The sequence below is a fragment of the Oncorhynchus mykiss genome, chromosome 5 (assembly GCF_013265735.2).
Source record: "Oncorhynchus mykiss isolate Arlee chromosome 5, USDA_OmykA_1.1, whole genome shotgun sequence".
NCBI classification, from domain to species: domain Eukaryota; kingdom Metazoa; phylum Chordata; class Actinopteri; order Salmoniformes; family Salmonidae; genus Oncorhynchus; species Oncorhynchus mykiss.
In genome coordinates this window covers 72,284,754-72,304,144 of record NC_048569.1, presented here as the reverse complement: position 1 = coordinate 72,304,144, position 19,391 = coordinate 72,284,754, and the positions used below count along the sequence as shown (strand labels likewise).

The 19,391-nt window shown below is 45.0% G+C and overlaps 1 protein-coding gene across 5 annotated transcripts in view; it reads left to right on the top strand.

Annotated features, from left to right (window-relative positions):
* LOC110524508 (SUN domain-containing ossification factor) overlaps positions 1-19,391 on the top strand; it is an 84,414-nt gene that overhangs the window by 55,727 nt on the left and 9,296 nt on the right. For 4 of the 5 annotated variants that reach the window (XM_036978306.1, XM_036978305.1, XM_036978309.1 and 1 more), the window contains exons 5-18: positions 2,301-2,478; positions 3,046-3,163; positions 4,802-4,926; positions 5,017-5,084; positions 5,513-5,620; positions 5,705-5,810; positions 7,931-7,951; positions 8,246-8,301; positions 10,935-11,026; positions 12,533-12,598; positions 14,225-14,302; positions 17,681-17,771; positions 17,854-19,035; positions 19,127-19,214. In XM_036978306.1, coding sequence (XP_036834201.1) covers positions 2,301-2,478; positions 3,046-3,163; positions 4,802-4,926; positions 5,017-5,084; positions 5,513-5,620; positions 5,705-5,810; positions 7,931-7,951; positions 8,246-8,301; positions 10,935-11,026; positions 12,533-12,598; positions 14,225-14,302; positions 17,681-17,771; positions 17,854-19,035; positions 19,127-19,214 — 2,377 coding nt within the window. The remainder of the gene's footprint in view (positions 1-2,300; positions 2,479-3,045; positions 3,164-4,801; positions 4,927-5,016; positions 5,085-5,512; positions 5,621-5,704; positions 5,811-7,930; positions 7,952-8,245; positions 8,302-10,934; positions 11,027-12,532; positions 12,599-14,224; positions 14,303-17,680; positions 17,772-17,853; positions 19,036-19,126; positions 19,215-19,391) is intronic. The other variant, XM_036978307.1, reaches the window with a different exon arrangement.

Here is a 19,391-nt window from a genome sequence, read left to right as displayed (position 1 = left end):
TCTTCTCCCTCCTTAATCCCCCTCCCTCTCTGCGGATGACTTTGTCAGCCACTTTGAAAAGGTTGACGACATTTGCTGCTCATTCACTCAGCCTATTAAGTCCACTGGTCCCACTACCCTACGCCTTGATTACTTTCTCCTCTCTCTCTGCAGAGGAAATCTTGTGACTAGTGAGGTCCGGCCGCCCGACAACGTTCCTGCTCAACCCCATCCCCTTCTCCAGACCATCTCTGGAGACCTTCTCCCATTCCTCACTTCCCTCGTCAACTCATCCCTGACCACTGGCTGCATTTCCCTGACTTCAAAATGGCCCGAGTCGCTCCCCTCCTCAAGAAACGAACACACTTTGACGTCAAATCCTACAGACCGGTATCACTTCATGATTCTCTTTCCAAAACACTTGAGGGTGCTGTCTCTGACCAACTCTCTCACTATCTCTCTCAAAACAATCTTCTTGACCCTAACCAGCTTCAAGACGGGTCACTCAACCGAGACTGCTCTTCTCTGTGACAGAGGCTCTCCTCACTGCCAAAGCTGACTCTCTCTCTTCTGTTCTCATCCTCCTAGATCTATCTGCTGCCTTCGACACTGTGAACCATCAGATCCTCCTCTCCACCCTCAGGGCTGGGTGTTTCAGGCTCTGCACACTCTTGAATTGCATCCTACCGGGCAGGTTGCTCCTACCAGGTGACATGGAGAGGATCTGTGTCTGCACCACAGTCTCCTCACTACTGGTGTCCCCCAGGTCTCTTGGTCCTTTCCTCTTCTCTCTCTACACCAAGTCCCTCGGCTCTGTCATATCCTCACATGGTCTCTCCTATCATTGCTATGCGGATGACACTCACCTACTTTTCGGCTTCCCCCTTCTGACACCCAGAAGGCAACATGCATCTCTGCAAGCCTGGCAGTTATCTCCGCTTGGGTGTCGGTCCACCACCCTAAGCTCAAACTTGACAAGACGTAGCTGCTCTTCCTCCCGGGGAAGGGCTGCCTGCTCCAAGAACTCTCCATCACTTTTGACAACTCCACGGTGTCCTCATCAAAGCAGTGACCCGCTCCTGCAGGTTCATGCTCTACAACATCCGTGGAGTACAACCCTTCCTCATACAGGAAGCCGCGCAGGTCCTAATCCAGGCACTTGTCATCTCCCGCCTGGACTACTGCAACTCGCTGTTGGCTGGGGTCCCCGCTTGTGCCATCAAACCCCGGTAACTTATCCAGAACACTGCATCTCACCTGCTGTTCTACCTTCCCAAGTTCTCCCATGTTACCCGGCACCTCCCATGTCACCCGGCTCCTCCCATGTCACCCGGCTCCTCCCATGTCACCCGGCTCCTCCCATGTCACCCGGCTCCTCCCATGTCACCTGGCACCTCCCATGTCACCCCGCTCCTCCCTTGTCACCCGGCTCCTCCCATGTCACCCCGCTCCTTCCTCACACTCCACTGGCTTCCAGTAGAAGCTCACATCCACTACAAGACCATGGTACTTACCTACGGAGCAGCAAGGGGAACTGCACCTCCCTACCATCAGGCTCTGCTCAAACCCTACACCCCAACCCGAGCACTCCGTTCTGCCACCTCTGGTCTCTTGGCCCTCCCACCCCTACAGGAGGGCAGCTCACACTCAACCCAGTACAAGCTCTTCTCTGTCCTGGCACCCCAATGTTGGAAACAGTGTCTCCCTGAAGCTAGGACAGCAGAGTCCCTGCCCATCTTCTGGAAACATCTGAAACAGTACCTCTTCAAAGAGAATCTTAAATCATCCCCTTGCACCCTCTCCTCAAAAAGTGAATGAACACTTGCACTTGACTCTTTTCCCCTTTACTAGCTCTGACTTTGCTGAGAGTACATTTTTCTTCAATAAAGTAGCTTACTAACTCTGATATGTGGTTGTCCCACTATCTATCTTAAGATGAGTGCACAGCTAAATGACTAAAATGAGATGTGTATTGTACGTATGATGTATATGAGATGTTATTTCTGTTAATATAGCAGAATTATGGGTCCACGACAACTTCCTCTTTGGTATAAATAAAGTATTTATCGTATCGTAAGAGGTGGTGTCACTAGTCAACCTCTGATGTACATTATTTAACTGATATTCCCTTTGGGCTGAAATTGTTTTTTGTTGAGTTTTTCACGTAATTATTATTTAAAAAATTAAAATGCTATTGAAATAAATGTTATTTTTAATAATGTTATTGAAATAAAATACTGTGGATCCAGATTGTTTCTCCTTTCATCCCCTCTAACCCTCTCTTCTGTCCTCCACTCGCCTTTTCTCCCTCTCCCACATAGTGGTGATGCTGACCTAGTGGAGAGCCAGTCAGAGCAGGATCAAATTCAGGCTGGTTCTGATGCTGATGTCCAAGCATCTGTCAGCCTAGAGGACCCAGACCAGGACCAAGGTCTACCAGAGCTGGACCTGGGGGGAAACACGTCCCACAGGCACCAAGACACCGACCAAGACCAGCAGGTGAGAGGGAGTCCTACAACCTATTCCTCAGTGTTACAGAGAGTAGACCGTTAGTTGTGCCACTGACTGTAAATGTAATGGGAGTGTAGAGGTTTACGTGTGAGCATTGGGGGGGAGGAGCTACACACAGCTTGGCAGCCAATCCTGCAAAATCCTTCATTCAGTAAATGAACCCTCTGCTCCCTCTGCCTTTCTCTTACTGGGAGGAGGGATGGAAGGGAGGGAGTGAGCGAGAGAATGGAAGAAGAGGGTGGGAATGAGAGAAGAAGAGGGTCAGCCTTTGTTTGTAGATGGTGATGAATTAAAAGCCCTGTCCAGTATTGGTACAGAGCTGTTCTGTTCTCCAACTACATTGGCTGCAGACAGACAGAGCTGAACCGGATTGGCCCGTATCTGTGTGTTAATGAACAGGCTTTGCCATTTGGTGGCTTTGTCGACCGTTCTGGGGTCTTATCAAGTGATTGTATTATATATAAATTACAGCTCACTGGGCGTGTCTGTATGGCGTGTCTGTATGGCGTGTCTGTATGGCGTGTCTGTATGACGTGTGTCTCTATACCTGTCAAGGCAGTGGATGCCAGTGATGCCAGCGCTATTGAGACGGACCCCTCAGTGCCCAGTAAGGAGGACATCCCAACCTTCGACGAGTGGAAGAAACAAGTCATGGAAGTGGAGAAAGAGAAGAGTAAGAAACACACACAGGGACACGTTCCCATCATTAATATCATGTTCAGGAGAAGCTCAGTGACCATGAAGAAGGCATGATGGTTGCAACAGTCATTTTTCAGACAAACTAGTGCAGAGACCTCACAAATATCTTTCCTCCTTTCAACTCACTCAATCTCTTTCTCTCTTCCCTCCATCTTCCTCCTTCCCTCTATTCTTTCTCTCTATCCCTCATAGTTTCTCCCCTCTTGCCTTTCATTCTTGAATCTCTTCCCTCTGAATGAGGGCAGTATGGGTACTGGACCATGTGTGTGTGTGTGTGTGTGTGTGTGTGTGTGTGTGTGTGTGTGTGTGTGTGTGTGTGTGTGTGTGTGTGTTGTCAACCTCTCACCCTCCTCTGAGGCAGCACTCTTTCTCCACTGTCATGAATGGCCCGGTCTACTGGAGCAGAAGGACACAGACCAACAGACATGCATGAGTTCACACACACTCTCAAACTCCACGCCACATGCACTGCACACACACACACACACACACAGACACACACAAAAATACTTCCAGATTGCGTACAGTACCCTCACACTCTTAGATCAGGCCTAGTGGTTAGAGCGTTGGGCTAGTAACCGGAAGTTCAAATCCCCGAGCTGACAAGGTACAAATCTGTCGTTCTGCCCCTGAACAGGCAGTTAACCCACTGTTCCTAGGCCTTCATTGAAAATAAGAATTTGTTCATAACTGACTTGCCTGGTTAAATCAAGGTAAAATAAATACATTTATAAAATAAAAAGACATCGTGGCAGGGTCAGTTAACCCATTGTGTTATTGTCCGCAGAGCTAGAAACTGGACCTTGTGTAGATCTCCTGTCCTCAGCGTCACCATCACAGACCAGACAGACACATTTATAAACAGATGGCGTGATGGTGGTAATTGTGTACAACGTCATCCATTTCATATGTTTTATATTTTTTGTAATTTGTACACTATGTTACGGATTTGGAAGTGTTTAAGGTCTGCATCTTTCTCACACACACACGTTTTGATCTATCCTCGTGGGGACCTAAAATCCTATTTTCCCTAACCTAACTCCTAAACCTCTAACCACTAACCCCTTAAAGGCTCTGCATGGTCAATCTGACTTCTGACAAGGCCGTACAGCATTTACTGCCATGCAGCCTCCACAGACGTCAGGGTTTCATCCTTATTGTGCTGAACAGAGCTGTTGTCAAGGAAGTGCGTTTGTGTTTATACAAGATATACCACCCCCACCTGCCGTCAACCAATCATGTCAATGTGGAGTTATACGGAGCCCTCCACATAGTTAAAACATTTGAGAGGAGCACAGCAATGCGGTACGGAGCTTGATTTGGCCTCTGCATGCCTCCAGAAGCTCGGCATTTGCGTCACACCCTCCCTCCATATGAAGTGTCCGACCACATTTTCGGATCGAGCATAAATAGGGTTTTACCCTAACCCTAATGGTAACCCTAAACTTAACCCCTAAGCTTAAAATAGCCTTTGTTGACATGGGAAATTTCCCCACAAGGGAGAATTTTCCTTTTTTTTTTACTATCCTTGTGGGGATTTTAGGTCCCCTCAAGGATAGAAGAACCAACCCACACACACACACACACCTCTTAACCCCTCTGTCTTCTCCAGCTCTGTCCCTCCATACCTCTTCAAGTGGAAGCCCCCCTGTGAAGAAGGTACAGAAGAACTTTAAAAACAACTATGCTTCTGTGGAGTGTGGCGCTAAGATACTGTCAGCTAACACAGAGGCCAAGGTAACACACAATGTTCTTAGAACCGTAAGAATCAGTCCATTGACTCATTATGTGTCTCATATTTTCCATTTTGTTCTCTCTGGTTTCCAGAGTACATCTGCTATCCTCATGGAGAATATGGACCTGTACATGCTGAACCCCTGCAGCATCAAGATCTGGTGAGTCACACACACATTCGAGGGGCGTGTCTATACTTGCTGATGCAGGAGACGTTGTCATTTTTGCTTCAGTTAAGATTGTGCAAGAGGGATACACAGTTCGAAACAATCATGAGAATAAATAAAGGTGTCAGATTTTCAATCTAGTCATCTCTCGTTGTTTAATTTTGTGGACAGTTTGCCCTTCCTTCTCTCTCTCCTGGTCCTGGCTGCTCTCTGTGGAGCTGCAGCGTGACAATGGGTTACTCAGTGTTCTGCTTTGCTGTTTCCTCCAGAAACACACACACATTGTCCCCTCAGCATGTGTGACCCCAACTGCCAACCATCTGCCCAGGCAGAGGTCAAGGGGAGAGCAGGCAGCTGGAAATGATCTCACATTATCATTCCTCATCTACCTCTATATTCCTCTTCCCCTTTTCTCTCTCTAGGTTTGTGATAGAGCTGTGTGAGCCCATCCAGGTGAAACAGTTGGACATCGCTAACTTTGAACTCTTCTCCTCCACACCTAAAGACTTCCTGGTCTCCATCAGCGACAGGTACATGAACACCCTTCCCGTTTCTCTCCGGACACACACACACACCCCTCTGACCACCCCTCTCGTTCTCTTGCTCTCTCTCAGGTATCCCACCAACAAGTGGTTGAAGTTGGGAACGTTCCACGCCCGTGACGAGCGCACCGTCCAGAGCTTCCCATTGGATGAACAGCTCTACGCCAAATACATCAAGGTACATACTTACACAGTCACACCTACACACACACACACTGCAAACACCCATACACAGACAAACTGCAGACACACACACCATTTGAATTCTATGTTCTAAGCCCAGGTAAATTCCTCATCACTTCACAATAGGTTTCCTATGTCATCAACATGAGACTGGCTCCCTACTGAAACCTCACATCATATATGTGATTGTGAGGGTGAAAATGTGGAAGGAAATATTCTGAGGGTGTTGGATGTATTTCAGCTACCTTTCCTCCCTACTTCTATGTGTAATAAATACAGTAAAGAAGTATTGGAAAGTGCCAACTATATTGTAGTCTTTCAACTCTACTCCTCCTCGCCATCTTCTCTTATCTAAGCTTTAAGTGTTATTGCATTTATTTATTTAATTCTTTGTGTAGTTTCAAATAATATTTTTGGGGAGATTTTTTTGTGTTGTTGGGTTAGTATGAATATGCCACTGTTACCAAATTATGAATTGTAATTTCACAAACTACTGTGTGAATAGGTCCAAAGTTTATTTAGTTTCAAGAAGAACTGAAGCTGATATCAACCTGATATGTCTTGGTCTGTCTGTCTGTGTGTCTCTGTTTGTCTGTGTGTCTCGGTCTGTCTGTGTGTCTCTGTCTGTCTGAGTCTGTCTGTGTGTCTAGGTTGTCTGTCTGTGTGTCTAGGTTGTCTGTCTGTGTGTGTCTAGGTTGTCTGTCTGTGTGTGTCTAGGTTGTCTGTCTGTGTGTGTCTAGGTTGTCTGTCTGTGTGTGTCTAGGTTGTCTGTCTGTGTGTGTCTAGGTTGTCTGTCTGTGTGTGTCTAGGTTGTCTGTCTGTGTGTGTCTAGGTTGTCTGTCTGTGTGTATCTAGGTTGTCTGTCTGTGTGTGTCTGGGTTGTCTGTGTGTGTCTGGGTTGTCTGTCTGGGTCTCTGTCTGGGTCTCTGTCTGGGTCTCTGTCTGGGTCTCTGTCTGGGTTGTCTGGGTCTATGTCTGGGTTGTCTGGGTCTATGTCTGGGTTGTCTGGGTCTATGTCTGGGTTGTCTGGGTCTCTGTCTAGGTTGTCTGGGTCTCTGTCTAGGTTGTCTGGGTCTCTGTCTAGGTTGTCTGGGTCTCTGTCTAGGTTGTCTGGGTCTAGGTTGTCTGGGTCTAGGTTGTCTGGGTCTAGGTTGTCTAGGTTGTCTGGGTCTAGGTTGTCTGGGTCTAGGTTGTCTGGGTCTAGGTTGTCTGGGTCTAGGTTGTCTCTGTCTAGGTTGTCTCTGTCTAGGTTGTCTCTGTCTAGGTTGTCTCTGTCTAGGTTGTCTCTGTCTAGGTTGTCTCTGTCTAGGTTGTCTCTGTCTAGGTTGTCTCTGTCTAGGTTGTCTGGGTCTAGGTTGTCTGGGTCTAGGTTGTCTGGGTCTAGGTTGTCTGGGTCTAGGTTGTCTGGGTCTAGGTTGTCTGGGTCTAGGTTGTCTGGGTCTAGGTTGTCTGGGTCTAGGTTGTCTGGGTCTAGGTTGTCTGGAGAGAACTGAAAATAGCTGTGCAGCAACGCTCCCTATCCAACTTGACAGAGCTTGAGAGGATCTGCAGAGAATAATGGGAGGAGCTCCCAAATACAGGTGTACCAAGATTGTAGCGTCATACCTAAGACTCGAGGCTGTAATTACTGCCAAAGGTGCTTCAACAAAGTACTGAGTAAAGGGTCTGAATACTTATGTAAAAATTAAATTCCTGTTTTTTTATTTTAATAAATTCCCAAATGTCTATAAACGTGTTTTTCTTTGTCATTATGGGGTATTTTGGGAAGATTGAGGGGGGGAAACAATGTAATCCATTATAGAATAAGGCTGTAATGTAACAAAATGTGGGGAAAATCTAGGGGTCTGACTACTTTCTGAATGCACTGTATAATACATTTCCCTTTTAATGCTATTTGTACCTTATTTTGCTTCGTATACCTTACCCTGTCCTTTATTGCTTTATCCTTGTAGTCTCTTGTAGAGCAAGCATTCAGTCAACACTGTTATGTTGTCAGGAAATAATTTTACGAAAATGCCAAAAAAAAGGACCAGATGCTTGACTTGCTTGTGGCATGAATCAGCCTTTTCCTGATTTCTCTCCTCTTCTCCCCTCTCTCTCGACCTCTTGCATCAGATGTTCATCAAGTACATAAAGGTTAGCATTCTTCTCTTTTAGAGGTTGTAAATATGCAATGATGCGTTGTATAATGTACCATAATGGGGAGCTTTGGTGGCAGTGCACAGATACTGTAATGCATGACCAAAACCAACTAAAACAAAACACACATCAATAAAAACATATCGTCAGCTTGGCAAGTTCTACGACCTTTGATTTGATTTAGTATAGACGTTATTGGATGACTAGAATGTTAGTGTTGCTGGGTGGTTTAATTAACCAGGTCTGAGTGTTTTACCAGTGGTTTAACCCTTCCTCTCCCCTTCCCTCCAGGTGGAGCTCATCTCCCACTTTGGATCAGAACACTTCTGTCCCCTCAGCCTCATCAGGTTAGAGATGTATAGAGGGAGGGAAGGAAGGAGTGGTAGAGAGACTGTCATTTCACTTTTTACAGATGCAGTGCTATGTAAAAGTATTTGCCCCCTTATTTTCTCTATTTTTGCATGTCTTTGATCTGATCTTCAACTGAAACCTAATATTAGATAAAGGGAACCTGAGGTTACAAATAACCCCCCAAAAAGTATGCTTATGTTATTTATTTAATTAACAGTTATCCAGCACCCAATTCCCCTGTGGGAAAATGATTTGCCTCCTTAAACTCTAACTGGTTGTGCCACATAGCTACAATGACTGCAACCAAATGCTTCCTGTAGTTGTTGATCCGTCTCTACCATTGCTTGGAGGGAGTTTGGCCCAATCTTGCATGCAGAACTGCTTTAACTCAGCGACATTTGTGGGTTTTCACGCATGAACTGCTTGTTTCAAGTCCTGCTACAACATCTCAATTGGGACTAGGTTTGGACTTTGACTAGGCCATTCCAAAACTTCAAATGTGTTGCTTTTCAGCTGTTTTCATGTTGACTTAATTGTGTGTTTTGGACCATTGTCTTGCTGCATGACCCAGCTGTGCTTCAGCTTCAGCTCACAGACGGATGGCCTGACATTCTCCTGTAGAATTCTATGATACAGAGCAGAATTCATGGTTCCATCTATTAACCTGTCTCGGACTGGGGTTCCGCTAGCGGAATATTCACTTACCTTTGATGATCTCCATCAGAATGCACTCCCAGGAATCGCAGTTCCACAGTAAATGCTTATTTTGTTCGATAATGTCCATTTATGTCCAATAGCTTCTTTTGTTAGGGCATTTGGTAAACAAATCCAAATGCGTGATCTCGTCCATTCGGACGAAACGTTCAAAAAGTTATATTACATGTCGAAGATTCTATACTTAGTTTGACAAGTTTCTATCTTTAGGATGATTTTATCATAAATGTTCAAGAATGTTCCAACCGGAGAATTCCATTGTCTGTTGAAAAGCAATGAAACGACAGCTACCTCTCAAGTGAAAGTGTGTGACTGAGAACGAGGCTGTAGGCAGACCACTGATTCAAAGAGCTCCCATCCGGTCACACATCACATGAGAAGTCTGACACAACGTTCTAAAGACGGTTGACATCTAGTGGAAGCCTTGGGAAGTACAAAATAACCCATATCCCACTGTGTATTCGATAGGGGTGAGTTCAAAAACTACAAACCTCAGATTTCCCACTTCCTGTTTGGATTTTTTCTCAGGTTTTTGCCTGCCATATGAGTTCTGTTATACTCACAGACATCATTCAAACAGTTTTAGAAACTTCAGAGTGTTTTCTATCCAATACTAATAATAATATGCATATATTAGCATCTGGGACTGAGTAGGAGGCAGTTCACTCTGGGCATGCTATTCATCCAAAAGTGAAAATGCTGCCCCCTATCCCAAAGAAGCTAAGGCAAGTCGTCCAGGTCCTGAGGCAGCAAAGCATCACACTACCACCACCATGTTTGATAGTTGGTATGAGATTCTTACTGTGGAATGCAGTGATTGGTTTTCACCAGGCATAATGGGACCCATGTAGTCCAAAAAGCACCTGGGTGATCATCCAGACTCTGGATGATCCATAACGTACTATGGACAGATGAGTCAAGTATGGTGTTGGTAGTGTGATGCTTGCTTTGTTGCAACAGGACCTAGACGACTTGCCTTAATAGAATGAACCATGAATTCTGCTCTGTATCAGAGAATTCTACAGAAGAATGTCAGGCCATCCGTCTGTGAGCTGAAGCTGAAACGCAGCTCTGTCATGCAGCAAGACAATGATCCAAAACACACAATCAAGTCTACATGGGAATGGCCTAGGTAAAGTCCAGACCTAGTCCCGATTTGACATGTTGTGGCAGGACTTCAAACAAGCAGTTCATTCTTAAAAAACCCACATGTTGCTGTTACAGCAGCTCTTTATGGAAGAGTGGGCCAGAATTCCTCCACAGCGACGTGAGAGACTGATCAACAACTACAGGAAGTGTTTGATTGGAGTCAATGTAGCCAAAGGTGGCACAACCAGTTAGAGTGTAAGGGGGCAATTACTTTTTCACACCAGGGCATTGGGTGTTGCTTAACATTGTTTAAGAAATTAATTGAATAAGTATGTAGTTGTTGTTATTTGTTCATTCAGGTTCCCTTGGTCTAATATTAGGTTTTGGTTGAAGATCTGAAAACATTCAGTAAAAAAAACAAAAGAAACTCCCTTTCTGTCCCCTTTTAACTGGAACTAAGTTCGCATCCACTTAACTGCTGCTACTCTGTAGATAAACTACATGTTAAGGTGTACATTCTCTCAGTCGATAAGGTTAAAGGGTTGATGTATATATGAATGTGCAGTTACAGTACAGACATTTCCCTGATGTTGAACCTCTCACTCAAACCCACATCTCCTCAGGGCTGGTGTTTGAGTTAGAGAATACTATAGGGAACAGTGTACTCTCAGCAACATGTCAACCCACCTGTCAGTTTTCTGACAAATTTCATGTTAGCCTAAGCATAATTCCTCTCTTTCAGCTGTATATGATAAATGTAACCAGATGTTAGTTTGTGTGTGTGTGTGTTATATAACAGTGTGTGTGTGTGTGTGTGTGTTTACAGGGTGTTTGGTACCAGTATGGTGGAGGAATATGAAGAGATTGCAGATTCTCAGTACCCCTCAGAGAGGCTGGAGTACCTTGATGAGGATTATGGTGAGATGGTACACTGTGTTTGATAATCGGTTATAAAAGAAATTGTGTCCTCAATAACGTACCTGATTAGGTGCATCAAAGCTGGGGCCGAGAGACTGAAAAACAGCTTCGATCGCAAGGCCATCGACTGTTAAACAGCCATCACTAACACAGAGGCTGCTGCCAACATACAGACTTGAAATCATTGGCTACTTTAATACATGGATCACTAGTCACTTTAATCATGTTTATATATCTTGGATCACCCATGTACATTACAGTTCAAAAGTTTGGGGTCACTTAGAAATGTCCTTGTTATTGAAAGAAACGCAAAAAAAAAATTGTCCATTGAAATAGTGTAGACTTTGTTAATTTTGTAAATGACTATTGTAGCTGGAGACAGCTGATTTTTAATGGAATATCTACATAGGCGTACAGAGGCCCATTATCGGCAACCATCACTCCTGTGTTTCAATGGCACGTTGTGTTAGCTAATCCAAGTTGATCCCTTTAAAAGGCTAATTGATCATTAGAAAACCCTTTTGCAGTTGTTAGCACAGCTGGCAACTGTTGTTCTGATTGAAGAAGCAATAAAACTGTCCTTCTTTAGACTAGTTGAGTATCTGGAGCATCAGCATTTGTGGGTTTGATTACAGGCTCAACATGGCCAGAAACAAAGAACTTTCTTCTGAAACTTGTCAGTCTATTCTTGTTCTGAGAAATGAAGGCTATTCCATGGGAGAAATTGCCAAGAAACTGAAGATCTCGTACAACGCTGTGTACTACTCCCTTCACAGAACAGCGCAAACTGGCTCTACCAGAATAGAAAGGATTGGGAGGCCCCGGTGCACAACTGAGCAAGAGGACAAGTACATTAGTGTGTCTAGTTTGAGAAACGGACGCCTCACAAGTCCTCAACTGGCAGCTTCATTAAATAGTACCTGCAAAACACCAGTTTCAACGTCAACAGTGAAGAGGCGAATCATGGATGTTGGCCTTCTAGGCAGCGTTTCAAAGAAAAAGCCATATCTCAGACTAGCCAATAAAAAGAAAAGATAGAGATGGACAAAAGAACACAGACACTGGACAGAGGAACTCTGCCTAGAAGGCCAGCATCCCGGAGTCGCCTCTTCACTGTTGACGTGGAGACTGTATTTCTGATCAATTTGATGTTATTTTAATGGACAAAAAAATGTGCTTCTCCTTCAAAAACAAGGACATTTCTAAGTGACCCCGAACGTTTGAACGGTAGTGTATATACTGCATTTTATACCATCTATTGCATCTTGCCTATGCTGCTCTGTCATTGCTCATCCATATATGTATATGTGTATATATTCTTATTCCATTCCTTTACTTAGATTTGTGTGTATTAATTGGAAATTGTTAGATATTCCTGCACTGTCAGAACTAAAAGCACAAGCATTTCACTACACTTGCAATAACATCTGCCAACCATGTGTATGTGACCAATAACATTTTATTTGATTTAAATAATAATAAGATTTTTTTCCCCCCTATCTACAGACTACCCTCCTGGGTACCTCCACTCTGAGGACAAGGGGTCCAAAAATCTGCTGGGCTCTGCCACAAGTACGTACGTACACACAGACACACAATCACGTCAGATTGTTTTGAGCCTACAGTGCCTTAAAGGTTTTCACACCCCTTGACCTTTTCCACATTTTGTTGTTACAGCCTGAATTTAAAAGGGATTACGCTGAGATTAGTTTATCACTGGCCTATACACAAATACCCCATAATGTGAAAGTGGAATTATGTTTTTCGAGATTAATTCAAAACTGAAATAAATGTCTTGAGTCAATAAGTATTCAACCCCGTGAAGCCTAAATAAGTTCAGGAGTAAAAATGTGTGTAACAAGTCATGTAATAAATTGCATGGACTCTGTGTGCAGTAATAGTGTTTAACGTGATGTTTGACTACCTCCTCTCTACCCCACACATACAATAATCTGTAAGGTCCTTCAGTTAAGCAGTGAATTTCAAACACAGAATGGAGCTAAGCACAGGCAAATTCCTAGAGGAAAACCTGGTTCAGTCTGCTTTCTACACTGGGAGATGACTTCACCTTTCATCAGGGCAATAACCTAAAACACAAGGCCACATCTACACTAGAGTTGCTTACCAAGAAGACAGAGAATGTTCGTGAGCAGCCGAGTTACAGTTTTGACTTAAATCTACTTGAAAATCTATGGCAAGACCTGAAAATGGTTGTCTGGGAATGCTCAACAAACAATATGACAGAGCTTGAAGAATTTAGAAAATAATAATGGACAAATGTTGCACAGTCCAGGTGTGGAAAGCTCTTCGAGACTTACCCAGAAAGACTCACAGCTGTCATCGCCACCACGAAGTATTGACTCTGGTGTGTGAATACTTATGTAATTTAGGTATTTCTGTATTTGCTCAAATTTCAAAAAATATTTATTCACTTTATCGTTATGGGGTATTGTGTGTAGATGGGTAAGAAAGAATCCATTTTGAATTCAGGCTGTAACACAATGTGGAATAAGTCAAGGGATATGAATAATTTCTGAAGGAACTGTAGATTCACATGGCACATGATTGCATTAACATGGGTAACTTGATATCCTGGCTGAGCGTCAGTTCTCTATTGTATCTAATCACAACAGATAATTGATCTCCAGAATTGGCTCTAAAACAGGTTGTGTTTCTTGGAGAATGGAGAGACTAGAAGCTGCTTTCCTTGAATACATGTAGTCCTGAATGTTCCATCAGTTGCTGTATTCCCACTCACACACACATTCACACACACACGGAGCGGGTTAGCGACTGACGTATATAACTCTGCTACACACACTGGAGCTCCTGTTTCTCCCTGCTTCTAAGGGGGAGGGACTGGCACTGCAATGAGGCTGTAATCAGATTGGCTAAGACCCCCCCCCACACACACACACACACACACGTTCAACATTGAGAAAACAGACTGACCCATTCCTACACGGCCCCCACCCCAACTCGGTGAGAGAAAACAAGCAGACTCTGACAGGGTCTTCTGTAGCCAAGCAGAGGCTGGAGAGAAGTGGTTGGGTAAGGGAATGGAGAGTGAGGCTGAGGGGAATGCCAAAGGCCTGTGGTTTTACAGATTCCTGTGGGGCCTTCACCTATTTTACTATACTACCAGTGAAGGACAACATTCATGATGCTCTCGTGTGTGTGTGTGTGTACTCCCTACAGATGCCATTCTCAACATGGTCAACAACATAGCAGCCAATGTTCTGGGAGGCAAGCCTGAGGGAGGAGCACAGATAGAAGGTATGGATTCTTCTCCCCCTTTTTAATTTTTATTTAACTAGGCAAGTCAGTTAAGAACAAACTCTTATTTACAATGACGGCCTACCAAAAGGCCGTCATTCCCTTCTCTCCCCTCCCCTTCTTTCTCCCCCTCTCCTTCTCTCTCTACTCTCCTCCTCTCGTCTCTTTCCTCTCCTATACTCCACTCTTCTCCTCTCACTCCCCCCATCCTATACATTCCTTTAAAGGAAATGCTATGTGTTAGATACTGTAAATAACTTGCTGTGGTCACCACTTCTTGGAGCGAGAGGCTTGCTTATGAAGCTTGTGGTGGAATGTTTGTCTCGTGCTAACTAAAGCACTGTGCTGCCCAGGGGAGTGTGTCATTAGAGGTATTCTATACATAATAAAGAATGTTTGTCTCGTGCTAACTAAAGCACTGTGCTGCCCAGGGGAGTGTGTCATTAGAGGTATTCTATACATAATAAAGAATGTTTGTCTCGTGCTAACTAAAGCACTGTGCTGCCCAGGGGAGTGTGTCATTAGAGGTATTCTATACATAATAAAGAATGTTTGTCTCGTGCTAACTAAAGCACTGTGCTGCCCAGGGGAGTGTGTCATTAGAGGTATTCTATGCTGGTCCAAAGCCAACAAATTGTGATAGAACTTCAGATGTGTACTTGCATATGGGTTGCTTGTGTTGAGAGAGGCCCCACACACAGTACATGCCAAGTCAGCTCCAATCTAATGCGTTTATTCATTCTGACTGTCTGTTTTGGTTCTGCTTCCTTCCCAGACAATCACGCCAGTCTTATCCTCCTTTCTCTTGCCCAACTCCCCTTTTCCTATTTTATAAGTCTATGCCCTCTCTTCCTCCTTCACTGTACCGCTGGGCAGTCTGAGCCCCCCCCATCTTGCTTAGATGAAGCTGTTCCGAAACTGGGTCATATCAAATTATATTTGTCACATGAGCCGAACAGAACAGTTGTAGACCTTACTGTGATACGCTTACTTACGAGTCCTTAACCAACAATGCAGAGTTTTTAAAAAAGTAAGAACAATTTGCTAAATAAAGTAAAGAAGAGTAACACAATAAAATAACAATAACTGGGCCATATACAAGGGGTATATACAGTTGTAACTTGAGATTGAACTACTGTTGCCAAGGGGTACATACAGTTGAAGTTGGAAATGTACATACACTTAGGTTGGAGTCATTAAGACTCCACAAACAACCACACATTTCTTGTTAACAAACTATAGTTTTGGCAAGTCGGTTACAACATCTACTTTGTGCATAACACAAGTAATTTTTCCAACAATTGTTTACAGACAGATTATTTCACTTATAATTCACTGTATCACAATTCCAGTGGGTCAGAAGTTTACATACACTAAGTTGACTGTGCCTTTAAACAGCTTGGAAAATTCCATAAAACGATGTCATGGCTTTAGAAGCTTCTGATAGGCTAATTGACATCATTTGAGTCAATTGGAGGTGTACCTGTGGGTGTATTTCAAGGTCTACCTTCAAACTCAGTGCCTCTTTGCTTGACATCATGGGAAAATCAAAAGAAATCAGCCAAGACCTCAGAAAACAAATTGTAGACCTCCACAAGTCGGGTTCATGCTTGGGAGCAATTTCCAAACGTCTGAAGGTACCACGTTCATCTGTACAAACAATAGTATGCAAGGATAAACACCATGGGACCACTCAGGAAGGAGACATGAACGTACTTTGGTGCGAAAAGTACAAATCAATCTCAGAAAAGGACCTTGTGAAGATGCTGGAGGAAACGGGTACAAAAGTATCTATATCCACAGTAAAACAAGTTCTATATTGACATAACCTGAAAGAAGGAAGAAGCCACTGCTCCAAAATCGGCATTAAAAAAAGCCAGACTACGGTTTGCAACTGCACATGGGGACAAAGATGGTACTTTTTGGAGAAATGTCCTCTGGTCTGATGAAACAAAAATAGATCTCTTTTGCCATAATGACCATTATTATGTTTGGAGGAAAAAGGGGGAGGCTTGCAAGCCAAAGAACACCATCCCAACCGTGAAGCGCGGCGGTGGCAGCATCATGTTGTGTGGATGCTTTGCTGCAGGAGGGACTGGTGCACTTCACAAAATAGAAGGCATCATGAGGAAGTAAAATTATGTGGATATATTGAAGCAACATCTCAAGACATCAGTCAGGAAGTTAAAGCTTGATCACAAATGGGTCTTCCAAATGGACAACGACCCCAAGCATACTTCCAAAGTTGTGACAAAATGGCTTAAGGACAACAAAGTCATGGTATTGGAGTGGCCATCACAAAGCCCTCACCTCAATCCCATAGAAAATGTGTGGGCAGAACTGAAAAGGCGTGTGTGAGCAAGGAGGCCTACAAACCTGACTCAATTACACCTTCTCTGTCAGGAGGAACGGGCCAAAATCCACCCAACTTACTGTGGAAAGCTTGTGGAAGGCTACCTGAAACGTTTGACCCAGTTAAACAATTTAAAGGCAATGCTACCAAATACTAATTGAGTGTATGTAAACTTCTGACCTACTGGGAATGTGATGAAAGAATTAAAAGCTGAAATAAATTACTCTCAACTATTATTCTGACCTTTCACATTCTTAAAATAAAGTGGTGATCCTAACTGACCTAAGACAGGGAATTTTTACTAGGATTAAATGTCAGGAATTGTGAAAAACTGAGGTTAAATGTATTTGGCTAAGGTGTATGTAAACTTCCGACTTCAACTGTAGCTCCGGTTTGCGGTGTGTGTGTATGTGTGTCTGCCTGGAGCTTCAGATGTTGAGTTGACTGTTGGCAGGAGGTTATCAGAGGAACAATAGTTCTGTGTTATATAACACAGCAGCAGGAGGCGAGCTCTGTCTATTAGGACTAGGGGGTCCATGACGCAGAACCAACTACCTCAGGACACCATCGCCCTCAGAATATACTGGAATCTAAACACTGTTTTAAACTTGAATAACCCCTTCATCGTTATAGACACACACCCTTCACTGGGCTGCAGTGAGGCAGCTGATGGTGTTTTATCTTTTTTCAACCCATAAGGTTGCTGAGGTTTGAGACCAGTTCTAACTGGACCAGCCTGACTTGTTTCTGCTTTAGTTCAGACCACTCTTGTGGTTGTTACACCAAGCATAGATGTTGGCCAAAACAAAGCTGTTTCTGTTCCCAATTTTAACCCGCTGGCAGTGGCAACATACAGTAGAGTGGAGCAGACTGGCCCCAGCTGGACTGGGGTTGGAGATCTCTGCCATGCCATGTCCAGTTTGTTATCCTGTGAAGGGTTAAATGTAGTAGTTGACATAGATATGATTCTGTGGTAGTTGATGACTTTATCTAAAGCCTGCTGTGTGTCTGTGCATCTCTTCCAGCCAACGCATCATCAGAAGCCCAGAACGAGACTGAGGGAAACAAAGATGTGCAGCTCACCCCAACTCCAACCCCCACCACTCCTCCTCCAGTGTGAGTCACTCGCTCTCACTCACTCTCACCGTCATTCACCTTGCAGTAAGAGTCTAACCCCCCCCCCCCCCCCTTTTCTCAGTGTGGAGACAGTGGAGCCAGACGACCCTGGTCCCCAGGAGGACCCTGACTCCCCCCTGCTTCCCCCCTCCCCGGAGGATGGACAGATCGTGACTCTGATGGAGGAGGAGCCCCCACAGTCCACTGTGACTCTGATGGAGGAAGAGGGGGATGATGATGAGCAGGAGGAGAGAGAGGAACAGTGGGAGAGGGAGAGCCAACTGTACTGTCCACTCTCTTCTGTCTCTTCTCTTTCTTGTGTGGCCACACTGCCAGAGTTGCTACAGCGCTGGTGTGACGCTCACCTCACCAGAGAGAGGCAGCAAGACACACACACCCCTATACAGGTCCCTGTCCCTACCCCCACACACACACAGGAAGCCCCAACACACACAGAGACGGTGCCTGAGACTGCCCCCCAAGCCCAAAATGAGGGGCTACCCCCTTTAGACTCTCAAAATCATACCCTTTACATCGACACACCCCCCGTGGATACTATCATTTTGCTGGAGCCTAGCCGGACCTTTACCCTGCCCCCCCACAGCTTCTCTCAAACCTCCCTCTGCAAACCCACCCCTACCCAGGACGAAGCTCCCCAGCACCCCAGCCAAGAAGACCCTGTCCCCCCTCCAACCCTGCAGGGAGCCCCCATCCCGGAGACTCAACAGGCCAGCACCCCCACCCCTACTCCCAGCTCCACCACTCCCCTACACCTACCAACCTCTGAGACAGCCTCCCTGGACATCCCTCCCTGCCCCTTGAAGGAGCAACCAGTCCAGCCCCTTCCCACAGCCTCTAGACCTGCAGACCTCCCCCCTCCCACTGACCTCCCTGTCCCCCCTCAGCCTGACACAAACACAGAGCCACACACACCCAGGGCTGGGGCAGAGAGTGGAGACATCCAGGGTCAGGGGGAGCAGGGAGATGCCTCTGCCCAGCCAGCAGAACACCTGCATGGGGAAGAATCCGTGGAAGACCTACTGCTTAGCGTCCCGGTGACCGCTAACGGACATTTACACCGGACGGCTACAGACTTCTACGCTGAGCTGCAGAACGCGGGGGAGTACATTGGAGGGAATGGAGGGGTGAACGTGTATGGCTCCAGTCAGAAGGAGAGTGTGTTCATGAGGTTGAACAACAGGATCAAAGCCCTGGAGATGAACATGTCCCTCAGCAGCAGATACCTGGAGGAACTCAGCCAGAGGTAAGCTGTGTGTGTCTGTCTGTCTTTAACCTAGTAGTTTCCTCTATCACTCGTCCTGTTCAGGCTCTGATTGGCTTGTTGTGTGTTCTAGGTATCGTAAGCAGATGGAGGAGATGCAGAGAGCATTCAACAAGACCATAGTCAAACTGGAGAACACCTCCCGCATCGCTGAAGAACAGGTCTGTTAGACAGTTGCTTCTTGATTGTGTTTGGGTTGGCCGGATGCTTATGCTGGGATGGTTGTTGCAATTGTGTTACATGATTGTTATTGTGTAGTTTGGTGTAGGTTGTGTCTGATGGTTCTGGGATGGGTTGGTTCAACTTGGTTGTATTAATGTTGTATTTTGGTTGTGTGA